At 42.4% G+C, this 24,991-nt stretch overlaps 1 protein-coding gene across 3 annotated transcripts in view; it reads right to left on the bottom strand.

The window, feature by feature from the left end:
• Positions 1-24,991, bottom strand: part of COG6 (component of oligomeric golgi complex 6) — a 117,646-nt gene that overhangs the window by 64,670 nt on the left and 27,985 nt on the right. For all 3 annotated transcript variants that reach the window (XM_073342633.2, XM_073342615.2, XM_073342624.2), the window contains 3 exons: positions 6,697-6,808; positions 2,619-2,701; positions 2,314-2,384 (listed from right to left, as the gene is read on the bottom strand). In XM_073342633.2, coding sequence (XP_073198734.1) covers positions 2,314-2,384; positions 2,619-2,701; positions 6,697-6,808 — 266 coding nt within the window. The remainder of the gene's footprint in view (positions 1-2,313; positions 2,385-2,618; positions 2,702-6,696; positions 6,809-24,991) is intronic.

Genomic DNA, 24,991 nt, shown 5'->3' with positions numbered 1-24,991 from the left:
CCTATGTTATTTAGACAGTAAAGATGCTATAACATCTCTTAAGTCTTGCTATCATGCAGGAAACAAAGAGAGTTAGGAGAGAAAGTCCCAGAAAGATATTAGGTTACAAGTAGAGTCTCTTCATTTTACAATATAACTTTCAGAATATGTAACAGGTTGTCCATGTCTGTATCACTATAATTTCCCCTTGAGCAGTAGTTTTCTAGGTGAGTGATGTGGTTCTCAATTCTTAACAATTTTTAAAAACAATATAAAATGAGGCTTACTGAATACAGATTTGTGCATACCATCAAGTTCGTATTTTTAAACCAGAAGTATTACTGTATACAAATTTAAATAAAGATGGTTTTAAAAGACTGCACATTTTACCTCAATTTTAAACAAAGCAGTGCCTACAAAGAGATAACCAGACACTCCTACACTGCAAGAAACAAGCTAGCTCAAAATGGAATAAAGCCACTTAAAGGCAAAATTTTCACACTGGCCATTGATTTTGAGTGTCTCAGTTTGTGCATACCGAACGTATGATTTTTAGGAGTTCTGGGCACCCACAACTGCAGACAAAAATCAGTGGTAAGAGCTGTACAAGCTTCCAACCAGCAAAACTCTGGCAGTAAATAAGGAATTGCAACATTCTATGACAATTATTGGGAAAATGAAAGCAGATTTAGTTTTGAGCAGCTTTATACATGAGTGGCTTTTTAAGTGATGGATGTACTATGACTTTTTAGTCTTATATAATTCATGTGAAAAGGCTGATACAATCATGTCAAATTGTGTAGTTTGATTTCTGATATGGATAAACTTCCATTAAGGAGTTGGCTGCAACTATCAATCTCATTTTCCATGTGATCTAAGATGAATATAAATTTAGGTCTCTGCTGACGAAAAACTAACCCATAAATTCACTGACGATATCAGCTGGTCCCAGGAATCTCCCTTTTAATCTCTTACAGAAGAGAGATACAGAACATTTGCATTTTACATTGCCAACATGTTTTGGGAAATCTTGAATCTTAGAACTAAAATAGAAAGTAGTTATTTGAGGAAAGAATAAAATATTACTATTGAAACAAAGAACATTCCAAAACCAAATACGCTTTCTGTAGCATCAAACCACTCCTACATTCTAAACTACGGTTAATGATTGCCAGTTAGCACTCATCAGAACTTTCCTGAAACCATCAAAAAGTCAGAACACGATGTCCTATGTCCCAGTAGTAAGTATGTCCCTGGCGTACCAAATTTTATTCATTTAGGATTCTAGCCATGGAAGAAAGTCATGTGACAAGCAAGAAATTAGTTTGAACAACAGAGTCCAGATCAGCCCTGTAATATAAGTGCAGCTCAAAGAGAAGGAACAGAATCTCTTGGTGACTGGTTTAGTTCCCAGCTGCTAGGCAATTACACAGGTCTTTCTACAGCAATGGTTTTCAAACTTTTTCTCTGGCAACCCAGCTGAATAAAATTGTTGATACCCGAACCCAACGGACCTGGGGATGAGGGGTTTGGGGTATGGCAGGAGCTCAGGACTGGGGCATAGGGTTGGGGTGCGGAGGTGAGGGCTGTGGGGTGGGGCCGGGAATGAGGGGTTCAGAGTATGGGAGGGGGCTCTGGGCTGGGGCAGAGGGTTGGGGTGCAGGCTCTGGGGTGGGCCAGGGATGAGGGGTTTGGGGTGTAGAAGGGGCTCCGGCTTGGAGTGCAGGCTCCCAGTCAGCAGCACAGGAGGATGCTAAGGCAGGCTTTCTGCCTGTCCTAGCACCATGGATCGCGCTGCGCTCCGGAAGCAGCCAGCAGCAGGTCCGGCTCCTAGGCAGAGGTACGCAAGCGCCTCCACGCAGCTCTCACCCGCAGTCACCACCTTCCCCCAGCTCCCATTGGCTGTGGGAACCAGCCAATGGGAGTGCAGAGCTTCTGCTCGGAGCGGGGGCTGTGCGTGGAGCGCTGTGGCCCCCCCACCGAGGAGCCAGACCTGCTGCTGGGCTCTTCTGCGGTGCAGTGTGGTGTCAGAACAGGTAAGGACTAGCCTGCCTTATCCGGGTAGCATTGCCAACAGGACATTTAATGGTCCGGTCAGTGGTGCTGACCAGAGACACCACGACCCCGTACCTTACATTCTGCGACCCAGTACTGGGTCGTGACCCGTAGTTTGAAAACAACTGTCAACAACTGTAATGTTTTAGATGTCCTTCTGATTTAGTCAAAGAAAAGGTTCTAGCTAAGATTACCCCCATTTTAAAAAACTAAAAAGTTGACCACCCTAATATTCATAAATCTAAATCTTCTAAAAACAAAACAAAGGTGTAACCCTACTTTGAGCCCATCTGTAAAGTCGCTCATAAGAAGTCTCTTGGAGCAAAGCCATCTGTTCCATAATTTCTAGGCTACAAAATAAAAATATTTTATTAGATGTTTATAGAAGCATCTAAAATCTAAATTTACAAGTTAGCATTATAAAGAAATGGAAATTTAAAAATGAATGACTTATATTAAGTGTACATTTTGTTCAGATTTGCAGTGCCTTTTGTCATCATTTGAAAGAACAAATAAGGCATCTCCATACAATTACTGTTTTAACTATTAAATGACTTCTTTGCAATTATTCAGATTAAACTCACCCTGTTCTCTGTTGGTTTGTACGGAGAAGAATCTTGACATCATTATGAATTTGCTTTACTCTTCCTAATGCCTTGAAAAAATCCTTTAAAAAAGGAATTTCATGATTTAAAACATTTCCAGTTTTTAAATGAAGAAAAATAAACTTAATAATAGTACTAAAATGCTATACTGGAGGTTGTACTGACAACTATTTGACATTAGAAGTCAGGATTTTTGGATGAAGTGGCGTATGGAACTGGGCAGAACGTCTCCTCCATAGCGCACACATGCTCACAGCAGCCTTGCGGCAACCACAGCAACCACATACATGGAAAAGTAACGCTGGAATGACTTTTGTGCAATGAACATTTTGTCTCCTCTTTTGAAACAGAGCCATCAGACTACCTGCTTTTCCTCTTCTGTTTGGATTTTCTCCAGTGATAAAAATGGCAACAGCCAGCAGCACAGAAGCAGCATGTTTGGAACACCAGCAAATGTTCCATGGATCACAATTAGGAAACCTCTGCTCTGCACACATTCCACTTTGTGACCTCTGCCATATCTAGAGTTTCGACAAACATTTATTACATCTACCGTCTGACCTCTCCCACATTGGGTTCAATTTCACATCTCCAGCAGCTTCACTTGCTTATCCGATTGAAGAACCCACTGCCATCGCAAATCAAATATGAAAAAAATTGAATTTATCATTCCTCCCTATGCCTCTTTCTTCTCCATTAATTCTTGTTCAAATATGAATGGAATAATAACCCACTAAGGAAACTAAGTATTTGCAGTAGACAAAATAAAATCCAGAGTTTTTTAATCATAAGGTTGGTGGACAAAAAGCTCGAGAACCCCCAGCACGCAGGGCAGCTGGCCGACGAGTTTCTGAACAGTCGGTCAGGGGGTAGCCGGGAGGAGTCCCAAAAGAACAGGCCCCCCCCGATGCAGAGGGAGAGTCACCAGGGGGCCTCCCAGCGGGGAAATAGGGAGAACCCCCTCCCACGGGGAACGCCTAGCGTCGGGCCCCTCCGACCTGCTCGAGGGGACCAACGTGACCTGAGCTGCTATCACTGTGGCCAGAGAGGCCACGTACGGTCCCAGTGCCCCGGGCTCAGGGACAGACTGAGCAGACCCAACCTACCCAGGGTTAACTGGGTAGGGACCCAGCTGGACGAGGGGCAGACGACCCAGAAAAGGGGGGCTGCCAGTTTACCACCTGCTCAGGAGGGAAGAGTACCCCAGGCCAACTCCGCCAGAGGGCTGGAGGCTCTGGACTCAGGGTGCTCGGTTTACAGGGTGGGCGCGGGGCTGTCCCTCCGGAGAGAGTGCCTTGTTCCCCTGGAGGTGGATGGGAGGAAGGTCAATGGATACTGGGATACGGGCGCGGAGGTGACGCTGGCCCGGCCTGAGGTGGTGGCCCCAGATCGGGTGGTGCCCAACACCTACCTGACCCTGACAGGGGTGGGCGGGACCCCATTAATCATTCTGCATATCAAAATAAAAGCCAAAAATATACAATACACTATCAGCAGTTAAAAAGACTCCCACAATAGTCATTTTTTTGTATTTTGTGTTATCACTAAGGATGTACCATATTTCCATTACTGTCCCTGATTTGGGGGATTTATAACCAACATGGCAGCAAAATATAGGTTTTCTTTCATTTAAATAAACATTAAAAGGCAAAGTTAATCTTTGATTAATTTTGACATACAAGGTCTCCCCAGAGAAAATATCTGAAATCTGAAACAACTTCAGAAGTGTTTTTTATCGTTTAAAAATGTCTCTGTACTATTTCAGATTTAGAGACAGTGACATTGGGCATGTGTCAACTTTTTATTTCCTAAGAAGTTCATAATACTTTGTAGTGCATGCATGTCAACCTGCACAGTAAACTTTGGCCAAAATGAGTTTAGACAACAGATTAAAAATTATTCTACAGACACTTTTAGATTAAAGAGGCTGGTATTTTAAAGTTTTTAATGCATGAGTGAGGGAGTGGGGATTTGAGAATAGCTTTGCAAATTCACACACTGTAAGCTAGGTAACAAAAATAGGAAATTTCTGACAGAAAATAATAAAAGCAAAGAAATCAAAGCTAACATGCATCATAAATTTTCTGCTAGCATAGCACAATAGTTGTCTGGTAGCTTTCTGAATTAATCCTACTGTGCTTAATTATTGGAGGACACACATGAGGTCATCATGGTCCACTAGACATTCACTATACTTTTACACAGGAAATCTAATTTTAAAAATTGTTTTGTTTACTTGAAGTAGTCATTGATTGTATAATCAACTACTGTATTTTGTTATCACCTGTATTAAAGGTAAGAATCAAATAAAACTATCTTCTGATACAGTGTTACCAACTGTGTTTTTCAATTCTGAGGAATGTAATTCTCAAGTCCTACAATATATTTTTAAAAAACACTGGAATTATCTACAGTCCAGGTCCACACTAGACTTGTAACTAGCTGATTGTGCATCATCTAGTCTGCTGCTTCAGTACCCCCAACTGCAATTCTATTCACACAATTTCTGCACAGGCTTAGGTAGATTAAAAAGAATGCACAACAAAGGAATGTTCCCTGCTCTGCCCTGAGCCAAACGTGGAGTAAATTTACTCAATTATGTGGGCGCTCATGTCCCTACTCTTCTCCATCCCTTCCTATACAAAGAAAAGAGAGAAAACATGAAAGGAGTTTCATGGATTCATAGCCCATACTCCATTTGGACAGGGTAAGGGAGAAACGACCTTCTTGCCATTGTTGGAGAGCTCACCAGGAGGAAATATACATTTTCTCCCAGGAAGGCAAGGAGGAAGACAGCAGAGAACTCCCTTTTTCACAGGTGTGGTGTAGTGAGAAGGGTTAGGATATGGATTTAGTTTAGTTTCTGTCAGAGTCTGAACTTCAGCAACTTCATTCAGGAAGGGGTAAGAGAATCTTTTAGGACTTGATCTTGTGAGCTACTGCACTCCATCAACTGTAACTGGATTAGAGGGCATGCAGCATCTTGCAGGATTGCCTTCTACATGCGAGGAGGAGGAGGAGGAGGAGCATAGAGATAACTACAGAAATAAAGGTTAGGGCCTAATCCAAAATCCACTGAAGTCAATTAAAAAAACAAACCCTCAAGGAATTTTGGATTAGAGCCTTGATACGTAAACATTTGAGAAAACTGTTTTATGAAAATGTCTGTATTTTGAACTTACTGTTTTCTATCACAACTCAAATGTTTCTTGCAAGGTAACATTTGGTGTTTTATTAAATACATGGCAATTACTCAAGTGCATGATCATTTAACATGCTTTCATTTGTGCTTTTGTTAGTATTGTTTATGGCTATCTGCTCCATGTCTTTAATAATGCTCTCACTGTTAACAGGATGTCTGTGGAAATGAGATACAGAATACCTACTGAGACTCAGTATTTCATTGAAAGTTTCCATGCAACTAAAATAATAAAAGCTATTAAATGTACTTAATTCTCTGGATATTTTAATTGCTCTCACCAAAGAACAATGTGCTTTAAGCAAAAACATATCAATATGTTTAAAAACTTAGTTTAGAAGGTGACTAAAAATAAGTGAGTCAGCACCTAATATTTCAAACAACAACAAATGAAACAATGAGGGAAAGTCCTACTTTAAATCAACTTAAACACTTTAAATATTGCAGTAGCCAAGCAAAATATATACACACACAACAGTGGTGTTACACGATCTGAAAGTACCACAAACTGTTCAGTTTCTTTACTTGGTCAATACAGAGTTTTAACAAACTAAAAATACAGAATTTGAGGCTTTAAAAAAAATCTTTTTATAGTGGAGGAGAAATACAACATTAAAATATCAGTTTTACTGCCCCTCATCAAAGTCATTAATTAGAACAGAAATTTTTACTCTGATTATTTTTACTCATTATGATATCCTCACACACATACACGAAATTTATCAGAAGCTCGTCATTCCATTAAGAGATTAATTCATTCTATATAAAAGGAAAGTAATGGTGTGATAGGAAGGTCTATAATGTACGATTGTGTTTTTAACTCAGTACAAAAAAAACTTATAATGTATTATGAGTTACCTCAGTAATTGGGCCATCTCTTGTGCCTCGAAGAACGTTCATTTCACCAGGACTCAGTTGGAATTTTTCTATGAAAGCACCTGTAACTTGTGCTTTCATTTCTAGTCTTTGACTGTAATAAAAGTGCCAAGGACATTAGTTTTTTATATTATCTCCAACTTATTTTGCACGTACTGATTTTTGAAAATATCACTATTTTAACAATCAATGCTCTATCTACTTCTAATAGTGCAATCTTGCCCTCAGATAATTAAATTGCATCACCATATACCTGATATTATTACCTACTAAGCTCACACACATCTTCATCAATTTTACTCAGCAATGTGAGCCCATGTATTTGAAAGTAGGAACAAGTTATTAAAATATTCAGTTAGCATTTATATCATAGATTATCTGGCACAGGTATCCACACTTCCATAGTTCAATATATGCCTGCCATTTCCTTTCAAGAAGTTCATTGTGAGAATGAAGTCTGCCTCAGCCTTTAGCTCAAGTTTTCACAGATGAAAAAAAGGCTGTACCCACAGAACACCAGAACAGAGGAACCAGAAACAACTGGCACATTAACTCACCCATTTTCTGGAAAACAGATGCAATTTCTATTTAAGAACACACTGTCAGGAGTCATTTACTAATTCCATACACCCTCAAAAACGTATTAGCCAGTTCCCACATCATAGAATATCAGGGTTGGAAGGGACCTCAGGAGGTCATCTAGTCCAACCCCCTGCTCAAAGCAGGACCAATCCCCAATTAAATCATCCCAGTTAGGGCTTTGTCAAGCCTGACCTTAAAAACTTCTACGGAAGGAGATTCTACCACCTCCCTAGGTAACGCATTCCAGTGTTTCACCACATCCTCTTGCCCCTTCTCTCCACTCCACCCCCTTAAGGTAAATCTCACAGACAATTAAATGGAAAAATCACTGAGTGGGCAGTATCTATGTGCATATTGGGGCAAATCCAGTCCTACAGTCATGGAAGGCCCTGAATGTAGTCCAACGGGTGTAGTTATGCAGAGCTCAATCAGCAGATTTCTTTGCAGTGGTGGGCAGCTTGCTTAACTAAGCTGCCTTCACTTAATGACTGATCTGAGTTCCCCTATTTCTGAAGAAATTTTTGTTTACTTTCTGGTTAAAAGTTGATCAGATTTAGACTGAACTGTTTATTTGTGGCTATCTTTTATGGAGATTTTAAAGTTATTTTTATAAAATGTTCTTAACTGTACCCTGTTCACTTATGCTAGTTTAAATTTTCATAAATGACCAGTGATTCTGGAAACTCAATTTTGAGATGCTCTCCTTATGTGGCCTGATTTACAGAAGTACGGAGGCCCATGCTCTCAGAAAATAAAGTCCCTTTAAAGCTGTCTCAGGCTGACGACTTAAAAATTGAGACACTCAGGATCAAGTCACTTTTGAAATTTTAGGCCAGTATTATTATTACAATCTTAAAGGCTTGGACATTTGAAAGGAACAGTCACACTACAATACGCAAATGTAGTTGCTCTAAAGAGAATTACCTTTGAAAAGAAAATACAAAAATAACTGTCAGAAGGCAGCTACCATTTATGTTACCAAAGAAATGGAAAAATGCAGCAGTCCTCTCCTCTCAGGGTTCACTAGCCACATTCATAATCTTTTTATTCATAACCCCGAATCCATCTGCAACCATTCACCCACTGCAACTTCACTCTTTCCAAATGTCCTCATTTCGTATGATCATCTCTCCAGGGTGGTCACCACAGTCAGGAGTCAGAGTAACAGCCGTGTTAGTCTGTATTCGCAAAAAGAAAAGGAGTACTTGTGGCACCTTAGAGACTAACCAATCGAAAGCTCATGCTCAAATAAATTGGTTAGTCTCTAAGGTGCCACAAGTACTCCTTTTCTTTTTACAGTCAGGAGTGATGCTCCTCCCAAAACAATGTGCTTTAAATCCACTCTACCCTCAATATGTCCTTGGTGACTGTCTGCCAGAACAACAAACTGACCCACTTTGAATTCTCACAATCATCAAATAATTTCAGTAAAACATAGCCTAATGCAGTAAAACCTGAGGATTTGGGGTGAACTTCTCAAATAACAGCATTGCACATTGCATGCAGCAAAATATGCATGAGCCTCTAGGTGGCAGCAATGTTTTATCTATCTTATACAATATAATTTGATTATAAGGAGGAAAATTATTAAAACAAGGATCCTATCAGTTTGTGTGTTAGTTAAAACCCTGTTGCTTACTCATTATTATGTTCACCAGATTGACATTCAGCTGATAACTTGTTTAAAGTAGTTAAAAATCCCTCTTTCTACATTACACAGCCTTTTCCCACCTCATAGCTAGGCTTCCATCAAAATATATTAATGCTGTTCTTGAAGTGACTGTTGTGTAACAAAGGATTTCTTTCCCTTCCAAGGGATTTAAATTAGCTGCTTAAATCTGGGTCCAGAACCAGATTATACTGCACTTATGTTTAGGCTTGGAAGAATGTGATTTTTACATCTTTACAATTTCAGCAGATAATACTGATGTTTATTTTAAAGCACTTTTTCCCATTTTTATCTAGTAAAATTTTCACAGTTGCGTGAAATTATGGGGAGGTCAGACAATTATTTAATGACAGTAGATGTTGAGATTCAAAATATTAAAGCTTTATAAACCACTGAAAACTTGTCAACATCAGATATCAAAATATGCAAAGTAAATATCCTCAAATGAACATATCATACCTGTTTTTACTATTCATTCTTTAGTCCATTTGTAACGAGCCTAATTCAAAAAGCCTAAATCACTGGATTTTGACTAATAAATTCTCAAGCAGCATTTTTCTTGCTTGGTCTATTTGTAAAATTCAATTATAGATAGAAATATTTTTGTTGGGTTGTGGTGTACTGTGAAATAGATGTTTACCAACATTTATCAATAAAAATTTAACCCTTCCAAGCCTACTTATGTTGACTACTACTTTATTTTGAAAGTAGCCCCTCTGATTTCAACATGAATAAGGGTGACAGAATCTGATTCCTAGGCAGCAGGAGACTGGAAAATGAACCAACATCTTCCACATAGCAGTATACAGCATTAAGATAAAGCCACTTACACTTGAAATTTTTTTAAATAAGCATATTTTCTTGAACAACAGCATGCACGTGAACTTTGTTGTTAAAATAAACTGTGGAATTTAATATAATAGTTCCAAGAGCCATCAATTCAGCAGAAAGCAAGCACAATCAAAGATACTGCTAATGCGTACAGTAGTGCATTGCTAACACACACGATGGAAAAGTGCTGTGCAATTTACAGAGTATGTACAACAACAAAAATTAGAGGGAGGAGCACCTCTTACACAGACAACATAATAAAGAGATTTGTCTAGCACCTGGCACAGTTTTTCAGGCCCTAGTATGTTATCTGACATACCGGAGATCACTTTTAAATTATGTGCTGAGCATATAAATTATAGCAGAGGGTATGCAGATACTGTACTGCTATGCAAAATACAATGGTTATTTTCAAAAGTCAACTCTGCATAAAAGAGCAAAAGTAACATATCATGGGAACGTAGCACCAATGCAAAAGGGGGAAGTACCAAACACTGTTGCACTTTAAGCTGTCAGGGGGAAATCAGTGAAGAGCAATTTCCCAGTTAATAGTTACCATGGAAACAGAATACTTCTGTGAGAGCACTCAAACTGCTGGGAAAATTATGCACTTCATGCACTTTTCCCTTGAACCAAACACAAAAGCGTTCTGTTTGCTAGGATTATCACCTAGACTCCTCAAAGAATGAGGTGGGGGAGAGACTGCCTTTTCTGTGGTTCAGTTTTATATTGCTACTGAACATTTCCTGGCAGTCTGTTAGTTTCCTCATATGAAGAGTCATGGCAGCACGTTCTGACCCCTTGAAAATTAATTTCAGTTTAATGCACTAAGGATTCATCACATTTTAAAGCTTTGAAATTTACAAGTTTCAAGATCAACTTATTTTAAACAAACAAACAAAAAGCATAAAAAGAGACCATAGCCGTCATTTTTACCCCTCCCTCCCCCAAGTTGTTAGAAAAATGCTGCTTTTTCAGGGAACATATACTGGGAAGGAATATACACAAAATAAAACATAAGATGACTTCTTCTGGAGACACTGGTAAGCGCAAGGAAACCATCCACAAACATGCACTTCAGCTGCAAATAGGAAAACAAATGTTGTAAATGCAGAGTGGTAATGTACCATTAATGTCTGTGTTTTATATTTTACCTAATAAACATACATTTTAATACAACAGGTTGGACCCATTAGTTGCTGAATGTCTTCACGTAAGTCATAGGATATAATAAAGGAAAACTATACAATGGTAAAAATTTAAAAATCATACTAAATAGCCTCAATGCAAGCTAGGGTTGCCAACTTTCTAATTTGCACAAACCGAACACCCTTGCCCCACTTGTCACTCCAGCCCCGCCCCCTCAGTCACTCACTCTCCCACATCCTCATTTACTTTCATTGGGCTGGAACAGGGGGCTGGAATGTGGGAGGGGGTGCAGGCTCCAGCTGGGAGTGCAGGCTCCGGGGTGGGGCCAGAAATGAGGGGTTCAGGGTGCGGAAGGGGGCACCAGGCTGCGGGCTCCGAGTTCGGGGAGCAGGCTCCAGGAGGGAGTTTGGCTGCAGGAGGGAGTTCAGGGCTGGGGCAGGTGATTGCAGTGCAGGAGGGGGTGCCGGCTCTGGGAGGGTGTTTGTGTGGGGGATGGGGTTCCAACCTGGGGCAGGGGGTTAGGGGTGCGGGCTCCGGCTGGGTGGCGCTTACCTCAGGGGGCTCCCAGTCGGCAGCGCAGCGGGGCTAAGGCAGGCTCCCTGCCTGCTTTGGCTTAGCGCTGCTCCCAGAAGTGGCTGCCATGTCCGGCCCCTAAGCAGAGACGCGGGCAGGCGGCTCTGCATAGTGCCCACACCCAAAGGTGCCACCCTCGGAGTTCCCATTGGCTGATGGGAGCTGCGGCAGTGGCACTCGGGGCGGGGGCAGCACGCAGAGCTTCCCTGATCACACCTGTGCCTGGGGGCTGCAAGGACATGCCGGTCACTTCCAGGAGCTGCGTGGAGCCAGGACAGGCAGGGAGCCTGCCTTAGCCCCACTGCACCACTGACAGGACTTTTAACGGCCTGGTCAGCGGTGCTGACCGGAGCCTCCAGGGTCCCTTTTTGACCAGGCATTCCAGTCAAAAACTGGACATCTGGCAACCCTAATGCAAGATGACAGACAAGGTGGGTGAGGTAATATCTTTTATTGGCCAACTTCTGTTGGTGAGACACAAGCTTTTGAATTTACACAGAGTGTAAATTCAAAAGCTTGTCTCTATTACTGAAAGAAGTTGATCCAATAAAATATGTTACCTCACTCACCTGGCGTCTCTAATTTCCTGGGAGCATCACGGCTACAATACTACATACATTAATACAAGATGATCAGGCCTACCTTACAATATTAAAGATCTGCACAAGCACTGGCATAAAGAGACTAACCTCCCACCATAAAAATCTTTTCGGGGAAATGAAACAAGATAAATCACAAGCAATACTTTAGGTGCCAGATTATATTAACAGCATTGAAATGGTACAAAACTTCTTCCTTTGTGTACTATGGTGAACAAATTCTATGATTATTAAATATTGCAACCAAGAAACTTATTCACTGCAAAGAAATTCACTAAATTTAATCTATGTTTCTCTGTTCATGAACCAATCTTGATTTCAGTGAATAAGTTCCCTTTTGTAAGCATTCCGGTAACTCAACCAAACACCAGCTTTACTCTAAAGCTAATTTGCATGAAACAATTTCATTGGTTGAATGAGGGAGACTGCACAGATGGTGCATTACCTGGCCCAAATGATACACCCAGTAGCAAACACAACTCTCCCAGAAGAGCACAAGCATACACATTAAACCCAAATACAGACGGCCTCTCAACACAGCACACATTCCTCATTCTCCACCTGCACAGAATTCTCCCAGCACAACATAACCCACCAACAACTCAACACAACCCACAACATCTCTCTAAAGCAGGGGTGCGCAACCTTTTTGGCCCGAGGGCCACATCTCAGTGGGGAAATTGTATGCAGGGCCATGAATGTAGGGCTGGGGCAGGGGGTTAGGGGTGCAGGAAGGATGCGGCAGGGGCTCAGGGAAGGGGGTTGGGATGCGGGGTGCAGGAGCGGATCTGGGGTAGCAGCCTGCCCTAGCCCCACGCCACTCCTAGAAGCGGTCAGCATGTCCAGCAGTGGCTCCTGGGGGTGGGGCGGGGCAGGCAGCTCTGCCACGCGCTGCCCTCTCCTGCGGGTACCACTCCTGAAGCTCTCATTGGCTGTGGTTCCCCATTCCCAGCCAATGGGAGCTGTGGGAGGTGGTGCCTTCGGGCGAGCGCAGCGCACAGAGCCCTCTGCTCCCTCCTCCCCCAGGGACCGCAGAGACGTGGTGCCGGCCGCTTCTGGGAGCGGTGCGGGGCCAAGGGCAGGCAGGGAACCTGCCTTAGCCCCGCTGCACCACTGGGCTGGCAAATCCTGCAGGCTGGATTGAAAGCCCTGACGGGCTGAATCCGGCCTGCAGGCCGTAGTTTGCCCTCCCCTGCTCTAAAGCCTAGGCCCTGGTCTACACTAGGACTTTAGGTTGAATTTAGCAGCGTTAAATAGATGTAAACCTGCACCCGTCCACACGATGAAGCCCTTTATTTCGACTTAAAGGGCTCTTAAAATCGATTTCCTTACTCCACCCCTGACAAGTGGATTAGCGCTTAAATCGGCCTTGCCGGCTCAAATTTGGGGTACTGTGGATACAATTCAATGGTATTGGCCTCCGGGAGCTATCCCAGAGTGTCCATTGTGACCGCTCTGGACAGCACTCTCAACTCAGATGCACTGGCCAGGTAGACAGGAAAAGAACTGCAAACTTTTGAATCTCATTTCCTGTTTGGCTAGCGTGGCAAGCTGCAGGTGACCATGCAGAGCTCATCAGCAGAGGTGACCATGATGGAGTCCCAGAATCGCAAAAGAGCTCCAGCATGGTCTGAACGGGAGGTACGGGATCTGATCGCTGTATGGGGAGAGGAATCCGTGCTATCAGAACTCCGTTCCAGTTTTCGAAATGCCAGAACCTTTGTCAAAATCTCCCAGGGCATGAAAGACAGAAGCCATAACAGGGACCCAAAGCAGTGCCGCGTGACACTTAAGGAGCTGAGGCAAGCCTACCAGAAAACCAGAAAGGCGAACGGCCACTCCGGGTCAAAGCCCCAAACATGCCGCTTCTATGATGAGCTGCATGCCATTTTAGGGGGTTCAGCCACCACTACCCCAGCCGTGTTGTTTGACTCCTTCAATGGAGATGGAGGCAACATGGAAGCACGTTTTGGGGACGAAGAAGATGATGATGAGGAGGAGGTTGTAGATAGCTCACAGCAAGCAAGCGGAGAAACCACTTTTCCCGACAGCCAGGAACTGTTTCTCACCCTGGACCTGGAGCCAGTACCCCCCGAACCCACCCAAGGCTGTCTCCTGGACCCGGCAGGCAGAGAGGGGACCTCCGGTAAGTGTACCTTTTAAAATACTATACATGGTTTAAAAGCAAGCATGTGAAAGGATTAATTTGCCCTGGCATTCATGGCTCTCCTGGATGTACTCCCAAAGCCTTTGCAAAAGGTTTCTGGGGAGTGCAACCTTATTGCGTCCTTCATGGTAGGACACTTTACCACTCCAGGCCAGTAACACGTACTCGGGAATCATTGTACAACAAAGCATTGCAGTGTACGTTTGCTGGCATTCAAACAACATCCGCTCTTTATCTCTCTGTGTTATCCTCAGGAGAGTGAGATATCATTCATGGTCACCTGGTTGAAATAGGGTGCTTTTCTTCAGGGGACACTCAGAGGAGCTCATTCCTGCTGGGCTGTTTGCCTGTGGCTGAACAGAAATGTTCCCCGCTGTTAGCCACAGGGAGGGGAGAGGAGAGGGTTGAGGGGGTAGCCACGCGGTGGGGGGAGGCAAAATGTGACCTTGTAACGAAAGCCCATGTGCTATGTATGTAATGTTAACAGCAAGATTTACCCTGAAAGAGTGTAGCCACTGATTTATAAAATGTGTCTTTTTAAATACCGCTGTCTTTTTTTTTTTCCCTCCACCAGCTGCATGTGTTTCCAATGATCACAGGATCTTCTCCTTCCCAGAGGCTAGTGAAGATTAGAAAAATAAAAAAAACACACTTGTGATGAAATGCTCTCTGAGCTCATGCTGACCTCCCACACTGACAGAACACAGACAAATGCATGGAGGCAAATAATGTCAGAGTGCAAGAAAGCACAAAATGACCGGGAGGAGAGGTGGCGGGCTGAAGACAGGGCTGAAGCTCAAATGTGGCGGCAGCGTGATGCGAGGAGGCAGGATTCAATGCTGAGGCTGCTGGAGGATCAAACCAGTATGCTCCAGTGTATGGTTGAGCTGCAGCAAAAGCAGCTGGAGCACAGACTGCCACTACAGCCCCTGTGTAACCAACCGCCCTCCTCCCCAAGTTCCATAGCCTCCACACCCAGATGCCCAAGAACGCAGTGGGGGGGCCTCCGGCCAACCAGCCACTCCGCCACAGAGGATTGCCCAAAACAAAGAAGGCTGGCATTCAATAAATTTTAAAGTTGTAAGCTTTTAAAGTGCTGTGTGGCATTTTCCTTCCCTCCTCCACCACCCCTCCTGGGCTACCTTGGTAGTCATCCCCCTATTTGTGTGATGAATGAATAAAGAATGCATGAATGTGAAGCAACAATGACTTTATTGCCTCTGCAAGCGGTGATCGAAGGGAGGAGGGGAGGGTGGTTAGCTTACAGGGAAGTAGAGTGAACCAAGGGGCAGGGGGTTTCATCAAGGAGAAACAAACAGAACTTTCACACCGTAGCCTGGCCAGTCATGAAACTGGTTTTCAAAGCTTCTCTGATGCGTACCGCGCCCTCCTGTGCTCTTCTAACCATCCTGGTGTCTGGCTGCGCGTAACCAGCAGCCAGGCGATTTGCCTCAACCTCTCACCCCGCCATAAACGTCTCCCCCTTACTCTCACAGATATTGTGGAGCACACAGCAAGCAGTAATAACAGTGGGAATATTGGTTTCGCTGAGGTCTAAGTGAGTCAGTAAACTGCGCCAGCGTGCTTTTAAACGTCCAAATGCACATTCTACCACCATTCTGCACTTGCTCAGCCTGTAGTTGAACAGCTCCTGACTACTGTCCAGGCTGCCTGTGTACAGCTTCATGAGCCATGGCATTAAGGGGTAGGCTGGGTCCCCAAGGTTAACTATAGGCATTTCAACATCCCCAACAGTTATTTTCTGGTCTGGGAATAAAGTCCCTTCCTGCAGCTTTTGAAACAGACCAGAGTTCCTGAAGATGCGAGCATCATGTACCTTTCCCAGCCATCCCACGTTGATGTTGGTGAAACGTCCCTTGTGATCCACCAGAGCTTGCAGCAGTATTGAAAAGTACCCCTTGCGGTTTATGTACTCGCAGGCTTGGTGCTCCGGTGCCAAGATGGGGCCATAGACGGAACCCATATCCCTACCACAGTTAGGGAATCCCACTGCAGCAAAGCCATCCACTATGACCTGCACATTTCCCCAGGTCACTACCCTTGATATCAGCAGATCTTTGATTGCGTGGGCTACTTGCATCACAGCAGCCCCCACAGTAGATTTGCCCACTCCAAATTGATTCCCAACTGACCGGTAGCTGTCTGGCGTTGCAAGCTTCCACAGGGCTATCGCCACTCGCTTCTCAACTGTGAGGGCTGCTCTCATCTTGGTATTCATGCGCTTCGGGTCACGGGAAAGCAAGTCACAAAGTTCCATGAAAGTGCCCTTACGCATGCGAAAGTTTCGCAGCCACTGGGAATCGTCCCAGACCTGCAACACTATGCGGACCTACCAGTCTGTGCTTGTTTCCCAAACCCAGAATTGGCATTCCACAGCATGAACCTACTCCATTAGCACCATGATGCATGCATTGCCAGGGCCCATGCTTTCAGAGAAATCTGTGTCCATGTCCTGATCACTCCCGCGACCGCGCTGACGTCACCTACTGTAGCCAGACAGTCAGCCCCCCCCTCTCAGACCAGCATTGCTGGAAACACAGGAGGAAGCAGGAACAGGGCACTTAACATATATTCCAGCACAGCCTTTGAAGCTGTGAAAGCACAGGTGTGCTGCTACAATGTGCCTCTGGGAACAGATACAACGATTAAGCTCACAGCAGGCAGAGGCCCTGTGACAGACATGGCTGTTAGCCCCTACTAAATAGCATGATGCACACACACCAACATCCTAGTTGGGAAAATATTTACCCTGATAAAAGAAATGTCCAGTAGTCGACACTTATTGTTTCTCTCCTTTGCAAGTGTAAACTACTCTTGCGAAATTGGCGTCACCCCGACAGACCAGCCTAAATTTGGCATAAGAAAGGAGAAAGAGAATAAAGGAGTACAGAGGTATAAGTAGGGGACCTACAGCACCATGATTTTTGAGTGCTTTTCACTATCTATCTGCTGGTCAGATAAGTGACAGCCTCCCAAGGCTTCTGCAGCTAAGAGGGTCCCTACGCCTTGTCCCTTATTCGTCTTTCCGTGGAATTGAGTGACCGATCCTGGCTTGGCACCGCTGGAATCGAGAGATGCAAGGAGGGTAAGAAGCACCCACACCTGATCTCCTATCTTTAGTGTACACATATTTTGAAATAGAGCTCTATACTTTGTTTTTCTTTCTTTGGGATTGTGGCTTCAGTTTTGTAACTTGTTTGTGTGTGTAACATCTCTACATTTAAATAAGTAGGCACTAGCAATTTTGTAACCACATGATTAGAATCTAGCTTAATAAATTTTGGTAACCATTTATGCATAAGCCTGACTTGTTTTCTCTGGTTTACTGTAAAGCAGCCAACACAATTAAAGAACCTCAGCCGTTTTGGCTCTAAAGCCTGGCCATTAGGTGAGAGTACTAAGAGCCTAGCGTTGAGTTGTGCCGCCTCCACGGGGCAAACTCTTGGGGCACCTGTCAGTCAATCCTGGCTGCCCGCTGCGAAGGAGCTCTGAGCTCTAGCAGTTAAAGTCACGGGTGGTTAGGACCTTGGGGCATCCGTCAGCCTAGCCCGGGCTGCCCGCCGCGAAGGGACAGTGCGTCCTAGCGGTTAAAGTCACGGATGGTATAAACGGGCATAGCTGGCACCTCACCAAACATCCTTGGCCGTCGGCTAACACCTACTCGCCCAGAATCGCTCTGCCAGGTTCTGGTGCTGCATATACTGCTGGATAATGCGTGTGGTGTTTAATGTGCTCCTAATTGCCAAAGTGAGCTGAACGGCCTCCATGCTTGCCTTGGTATGGCATCCGCACAGAAAAAAAATGCGGAACGATTGTCTGCCATTGCTCTGACGGAGGGAGGGGCGACTGACGACATGGCTTACAGGGTTGGCTTCAGGGAGCTAAAATCAACAAAGGGGGTGGCTTTACATCAAGGAGTATTTCAGGCAGGACTTCACCAAGGGTTCCAATAAGAAATGGTGCACCTAAGTTATTGTTCTTATTGGAACAAGGAGGTTAGTCTGGCCTCTGATTGATACATGGCTAGATTTACCTCGCTGCACCTTCTCTGTGAGTGACTGCAGTGTGACCTAGAGGAATGAGTCCCCTAGATGGGGGAGGGGGGAAGCAAATGAGTACAAAACAAATCTGGTCTATTTCTTGTTTTGATCCACTCCATCTATCTTTTACATCTTTGGCTGGCAGCAGACGGTGCGGAAGGACTGCTAGCTATCCTCATCTCTTGCCTGCCTAGCAGAAGATGGTACAATACGACTGCTAGCAATCCATATCGCCTGCCTGCTCACCATAAGATGGTTCAATAGGACTGACTGCAGGACTAAAGAGAATGACTTGATCAAGTGACTCCAAATTTAGTCCCTGCGCCCATGTCTGCCCAGGTGCTCCTGGCCGATGTGGCCAGGAGCACCTTGGACATGACGGATACCAGTCCTATTGCACTGCCTGCTGCCACAAGGCAATGGGTTGCTGCTACTGTGTAGCAATGCAGTACCGCGTCTGCCAGCACCCAGGAGACACACGGTGACGGTTACCTGAGCGGGCTCCATGCTTGCCGTGGTATGGTGTCTCCACAGGTAACTCAGGAAAAAAGGCGCGAAACGATTGTCTGCCCTTGCTTTCACGGAGGGAGAGAGAGAACGGGGGCCTGACGATATGTACCCAGAACCACCCGCGACAATGTTTTAGCCCCATCAGGCATTGGGATCTCAACCCAGAATTCCAATGGGCAGCGGAGATTGCGGGAAAGCTCAGTGCAACACTCCGGAAGTTGACTCTAGCCTCGGTACTGTGGAAGCACTCCGCCGAGTTAATGCACTTAGAGCATTTTCTTTGGGAACACACACATACACAAATATATAAAACAGATTTCTAAAAAACCGACTTCTATAAATTCGACCTATTTCGTAGCGTAGACATACCCTAGATGTCTTGAGTCAATGTGAAGAAATGGAAACAACTACAAGCATGGTTGAGAGCTCTGTTTGTTCAGTATACTACCAGGTTCAATCATCAGTGGAATCTGGGGCCTGTTAAAAATTGGATTGTAAGTTCTAAGCCATTTGCTGCTTTCTTACACATGTGAATTTACAAATTACACCCATGCAACAACATGGGATTTCAACTACTAATATTGAATTAAATGGCCATGAACTAAACAGCCGTTCAGAATTCAAAAAAAAGTTCGCAAAAATCAGTTTTTCAGTATTTCACCATGTGTTCTCCAACAGAAGGTTGATAGATACAAATGAGAAAGCTGTTTTACATCAAGTAACTTTCGTTCCTTGTCAGGATTCACCTCTTTTTGTAGGCCACATTATTAAATATAACACTGAGCCTGATTCTTGTTTATATTAAGGCAATGTTTGGGCAGTGTCAAGGATCTTAAAATGGACATATATGCTCACTGTAATGCCCTTTTACACTCTTACAGTGATGTAAAATAAGGATCAGGAACACAGTATTTAATGCATTCATGATTTATCTTATGATGACAGGTTAACGTTCCAACCAACATTAATCTACACTAATTCTCCCATTAAGAACTCACCTGTTCATCTTCAAGAATCATAGAAATGTGGGGCTGGAAGGGACCTTGAGAGGTCCCCCAATGGTGGGGCAGGACCAAGTATACCTAGACCATCCTTCACAGGTGTTAGTACATTTAACCTGTTCTTAGACACTGATTCTTAAAGACTGATTCAGACTCAGCTCAGTTCTAATACAGTATTATACTTAACCACAAAAAAATTCCCAATAGACAATGTTCAATAGCAGTGCAGGTGGCCCATCGCTGGCATTATCTGGAATAGATCAACTTCCTCATGTAGATAGATGGCCCAAATTGCATCTGTTATACCATTTTTTATACTGGCAAAACTCCACTTACCTCAGTGGAATTATTCCTGCTTAATGTCTCGTTACTTATGCTTTATATATTGGTGTAAGTGAGAGGAGAATCAGGCTCCAGGTCTTAACTGCCCCCCCCCCCCCAAAATTAATTTGTATTGAAAAGTTTAGGCAATTAGTCAATCTTTCACATGAAATGTTCTTCACAGAAACAAAATGTAATTCCAGCAAAAGGTCAGGACACAAAGTGCTTCTCATTAGTACAAATCACCACTTTCTTTTCTCTATGGATACTGATGAAAGCATATTTCTCCAACCTGCCACAAACATTGCTGAACTTCCTGAAGTCCCTCTAAATCAATTACTAATGGGAAAGTAATCTATAAAAAATATCCAACACATCAATAAGATTCTCAGCTAAGGGAGTACTGTAGAATGTGCAAGATTATTGTTGCAGAATGCATGCTTATTGAAAACATTGTTCCCAGTGAAAGGCCTTCAAGCCTGTTTTTCTGAGAACTGTGGGTGCTCTCTCTATGCTCGCTCTTTTTTCTTTTATAAATAGTGTAAACACTAGTAATGCATTTGAGACCACCATAAAATACTTCATAAAATATAGTTAAAGGTTATTTATTTAATGCTTATTGATGTTTCATCTTAATTTACTTAATGCTACAGGAAACAAATTTTCAGAATCACTTTAACAGCTACATATTCCAATATCACAATAGGCTTTTTTTCTGGATTCATTTTTATTAAAACAAAAACAAAACAAATACACAAATGAAAGATTGCTACAAAAAGAGAGAGAAATTTATTATTCTCAGTTTATATAGTTTTAACGGCATGCTCATATGAGCAGTTTCAGTTTTAAAATAACAAAATGCATTTTAAAAATAATGACCCACAGCCCACAATACATATCTTAACAGCATGAAAACCGAGGGGGAGACTTAAAAAGTCTAAGCTATTTAGGAGCACAAGTCTCACTGAAAGTTCCTAAATGCCTTAAAGAGACAAGAAGGGTGAGGTAATATCTTTTATTGGACCAACTCCGCTACAGTGCTTCAGTGCAATCTCTACTATGCTGATGGGAGAGCCTTTCCTGTTAGTGTAGTTAATCCACCTCCGTGAGAGGCGAGAAGTCCTCCTGTCGACATAGCACTGTCTATACCCACAGTTAAGTTGGTATAACTGCATCACACAGGGGTGTGGATTTTTCTCATCCTCGAGTGATGTAGTTATACTATGTGAGTTTATATAGTAGTATAAGGTATGGCATAAAGATAGTAACACCTCTGCAGTCATTACAGGACACAAAAGGGGGACAAGAGTGTAGTAAGTCATAAAACCAGTGTCTTTATTAAGACCATGATTTTTAGTGCCTAGCAAAGTTATGAATTTAAGCTCCCAGGCTCAACTTTTGAAGGTGTTGTGTAGGTTTCCTTTGAAGATCAGGACTGAGAGGTCAGATATGGCGTGCTCATTTTGTGAAAAGTGTACACCCGCAGGTGATGTGGTGTTTTTGTCTTATTTTTATGTGAGAGTTCATTTAAAAGAATGGTGATTGTCTGGTTTCACCCACATAGTTGCTATTAGGGCCTATCACAACATGTGGTATATCTCATCCAGCACATTAAATGCCACATTAGTTACTCAAGAGTTATGTAACCCTATGCTCTCTTCTCTCTGTGTGTGTAAAATGTGTGTGTGGGTGTGTGTGTAAGTAAAATATTTTACAAAACTACATTAAAAGAATGTTAGGGTCACAAAGTCAAGCACTCAAAGGTTAGGAAATGCAAGAATTAAGCATTCCTAGGCGACCTAAAATTGTCCCCCTTAGGTGCATGCATTACGATAATCTTTAAACAATCACTTACAATTTTTTCCACATGGGAAAACATATTTTGAACTAACCTCATTCTTGAAAATTGCCACCTTTTAGCTGAAACTTTTCAAAAAACAGCCTAAGGCAGACAGACTTAGCATGACAATTTCCATCCCAAATGGTAAAAGTTTGGCAAAGTTATCAGCAACTGAAAACTGGGTCTTATGATAGGAGGTAATGGGCAAACAATTATAGGCCATGCTGCCAGTTCCTCTTATAATAAACTATGTACTGTTTCATCCAGGGACCCCAATCAGTTTCGGGTCACCAGTCTTACACACTTTACAAATGCAGACAACTGTTCCTCCCTCCCCGCCAAAAAAAATAAAGTCCCGCGAAGATATAATCTACGGAGACAAGCAACATATGAGAGGAGAGGAGGGGAGAAGAGATGGGCATAAGAACACAATAAATATTCAAGTCACTTAATTATACTTACATAACAAATGGTAACATTTTGTTGAGCAAAAATTAGTTCTGCTTTTCTGAATCAGCCTGCTTCAAAAATGCAGTAACTACCTAGGAAGTGTTTTTAGAGTGTTCTAAGGAGCACAATATTAAAACACAAAGGAATCATCAGTAGTACCCTTTTTAGCTTCTTACTAGCAGATTTCAGATCACAAGCTACAATGAATTTGAGCTACTTCTTTGACACATACAAATGCTTTGGTGCCAAGATTGTTGTGCAACTATCATCATGTAGGTGTCCTTTACTTGGTTGAGCAGCCTGACTGAGGCTTATCTGTTTTAGTAAATCGGTGGGAATTGCTCATAATTTATCTTTATCACATGCTGTCTCTCTTCAGTTCCCTTATCATGCATTAGCAGTGTATTTCAATAGGTGGAATAAGTAAGTTAGTAAAATACCTTCATATGATATAAATTAAAAAGGAAAGCTGAATTTCACAATTTTTGTTAACAATCCGAGTTGTACAGGGAGTATGTCCAACAGAACTGGGCCCTAGTTCATCACTATTGTCCAGTTTATACATGAAGAATAGTTTTTGGTTTGCTTGTGAAGGATCCTGTGGAGCTACAGTATGTTTCAGAAAACAGGTAGCCAAGATAAAGATAATTTCTAGTAGCACTAAACATTAGTCAAGATTTTATATCCTACGGCAAAGATTAGCACCCATAAAGACATGTAATCCCATAAAGTACCAAAACCTGCAAATTAAAAGTCTGTCTTGACATAGTTTTATGCTAGGGAAATATCTAAGTGTAATTCAAATTTTATAACAAAACAAGAAAAGAAAAAAGCTCAAGGCAATCCTTCAATACTATCCTCAATATTGAGTGTGAACGGCATGTTGTAGCAAGTATTTTCCTGAGTATTCTGAGTGGAAAAGATGACAGAGCAGTAAAATTGTCCTGAAGGTATGGAGAATGGAAGAGAGGGAAACTGCAGGTTCAAAAGAGTTATGTCACTTCCTGAGAACCATCATACAAACAGTTTAAGTAGCTTTTCAGCCTACAGTAGCTCAGTTCTTGCTAATTCTGGATTTTGGTGAAAAACAACATTCTACTCTTTTTTCATCCTATGTATAATGCTTTCTAAATATATGAGAGGGGTCAGTGGCATGGATATACTTGTCACTCAAGATGCTTGGCAATCTTCCATCAGGATGACTGGCAGATTCATCAGAATTACAAGTTCACTGCAAGTGAAATCGAATCATAACCCATAGAAGAACTAAGCAGGATAAATATATATTTGTCCATTTTCTGCTACTACATAGGACTTGCTCTCTCCCATGATGGCTGTCTATCTTGGATTCTGTTACACTGTTTATATCCAACACACTTATTAGGCAAGCCGAGCTGTGAATTAATGCCAAGATTAGATATAGCTGGAACACGTAATAAATCCCAATACACAATCACAGTTGAGACTGAGCTGAGATACACAAAATCTTAAAACAAAAATGAGATAGGTAAAGAACAGTTTGTCCCCACAAACTTCCACCACTGCATCCCAGAATGACCTAAGAGCAACCACATCCAGAGGAGGTTAGGTCAGTGTGCAGTAAAGAAGGATGGAACAGTCGCCATTACTACGCGTTTTAAGGTCTTTTTTCCAATAAAAACTGCCAACATTCAATTATTATTAATGGAAATTTAAATATCTTTTCAGTAGACTTTCACTGTCATCAGTTCATTTTTATTTCTAAGCACTACTCTTTTTGTGGTCTCTCTTAAATCATGACTCTTTTGAAAAGTGACTGTAAAACTGGCCGTGTGGGATTCCATTTTATCTTTTCAATTAGTTCACTACCAAAGCAACGGCTAGCCCTGCCAAATCAATGTGCGATATGAAAGTCAAGCTGGATACTTTCAGGTTGCACATTACCATCAGTAATAAGCGATTCTGCAATTGGAACTTAATAATTTTGTTGATACATGGACCAGAAAAGAATCCTGCTCACTCTACCATAGCTGTATTGGCTTTGCAGTGCTAAACAGAGGAAAAAGCTGTGAAATCTTATTTTAAGCACTAAAACAACTAGTTACCAGAATGTTCTGTAAGAATTTTACATAACTTTTCTGAACACAATTACATTCTGTACCCAGGTATGCATTGATAAGATATGCTTTTTTAAAAACCAAACTACAGCACATGGTTTGTTCATCTTTTATTTGTTTTAAGATAAAAATCAGGTCGGCAAGATTTACAAGGCGCATCTATGTGGTAAATGTGGCTGTCTTATAGAAATATTTTATATTTCTATTGAGTTGTAAATAATTTTAAGATAATGATTTCAAAATATACACCCACCTTGGTAATGAAAAGAAATTTAAGCTGTCACTGATTCTAGCCATTCTTAAACAAGAATTAAATGTTCAATGATTCATAACAAATCTGTAGATGGAAATTCTAGACAAAAGCAACATAAAGTCCTGAGACAAGAAAAAGTCATCAGCTCATTATGGCTCGTTACTTCCAATATTTC

Source organism: Lepidochelys kempii, chromosome 1, assembly GCF_965140285.1.
Source record: "Lepidochelys kempii isolate rLepKem1 chromosome 1, rLepKem1.hap1, whole genome shotgun sequence".
Lineage (NCBI taxonomy): Eukaryota > Metazoa > Chordata > Testudines > Cheloniidae > Lepidochelys > Lepidochelys kempii.
This window is presented reverse-complemented; position numbering and strand designations above follow the sequence as displayed.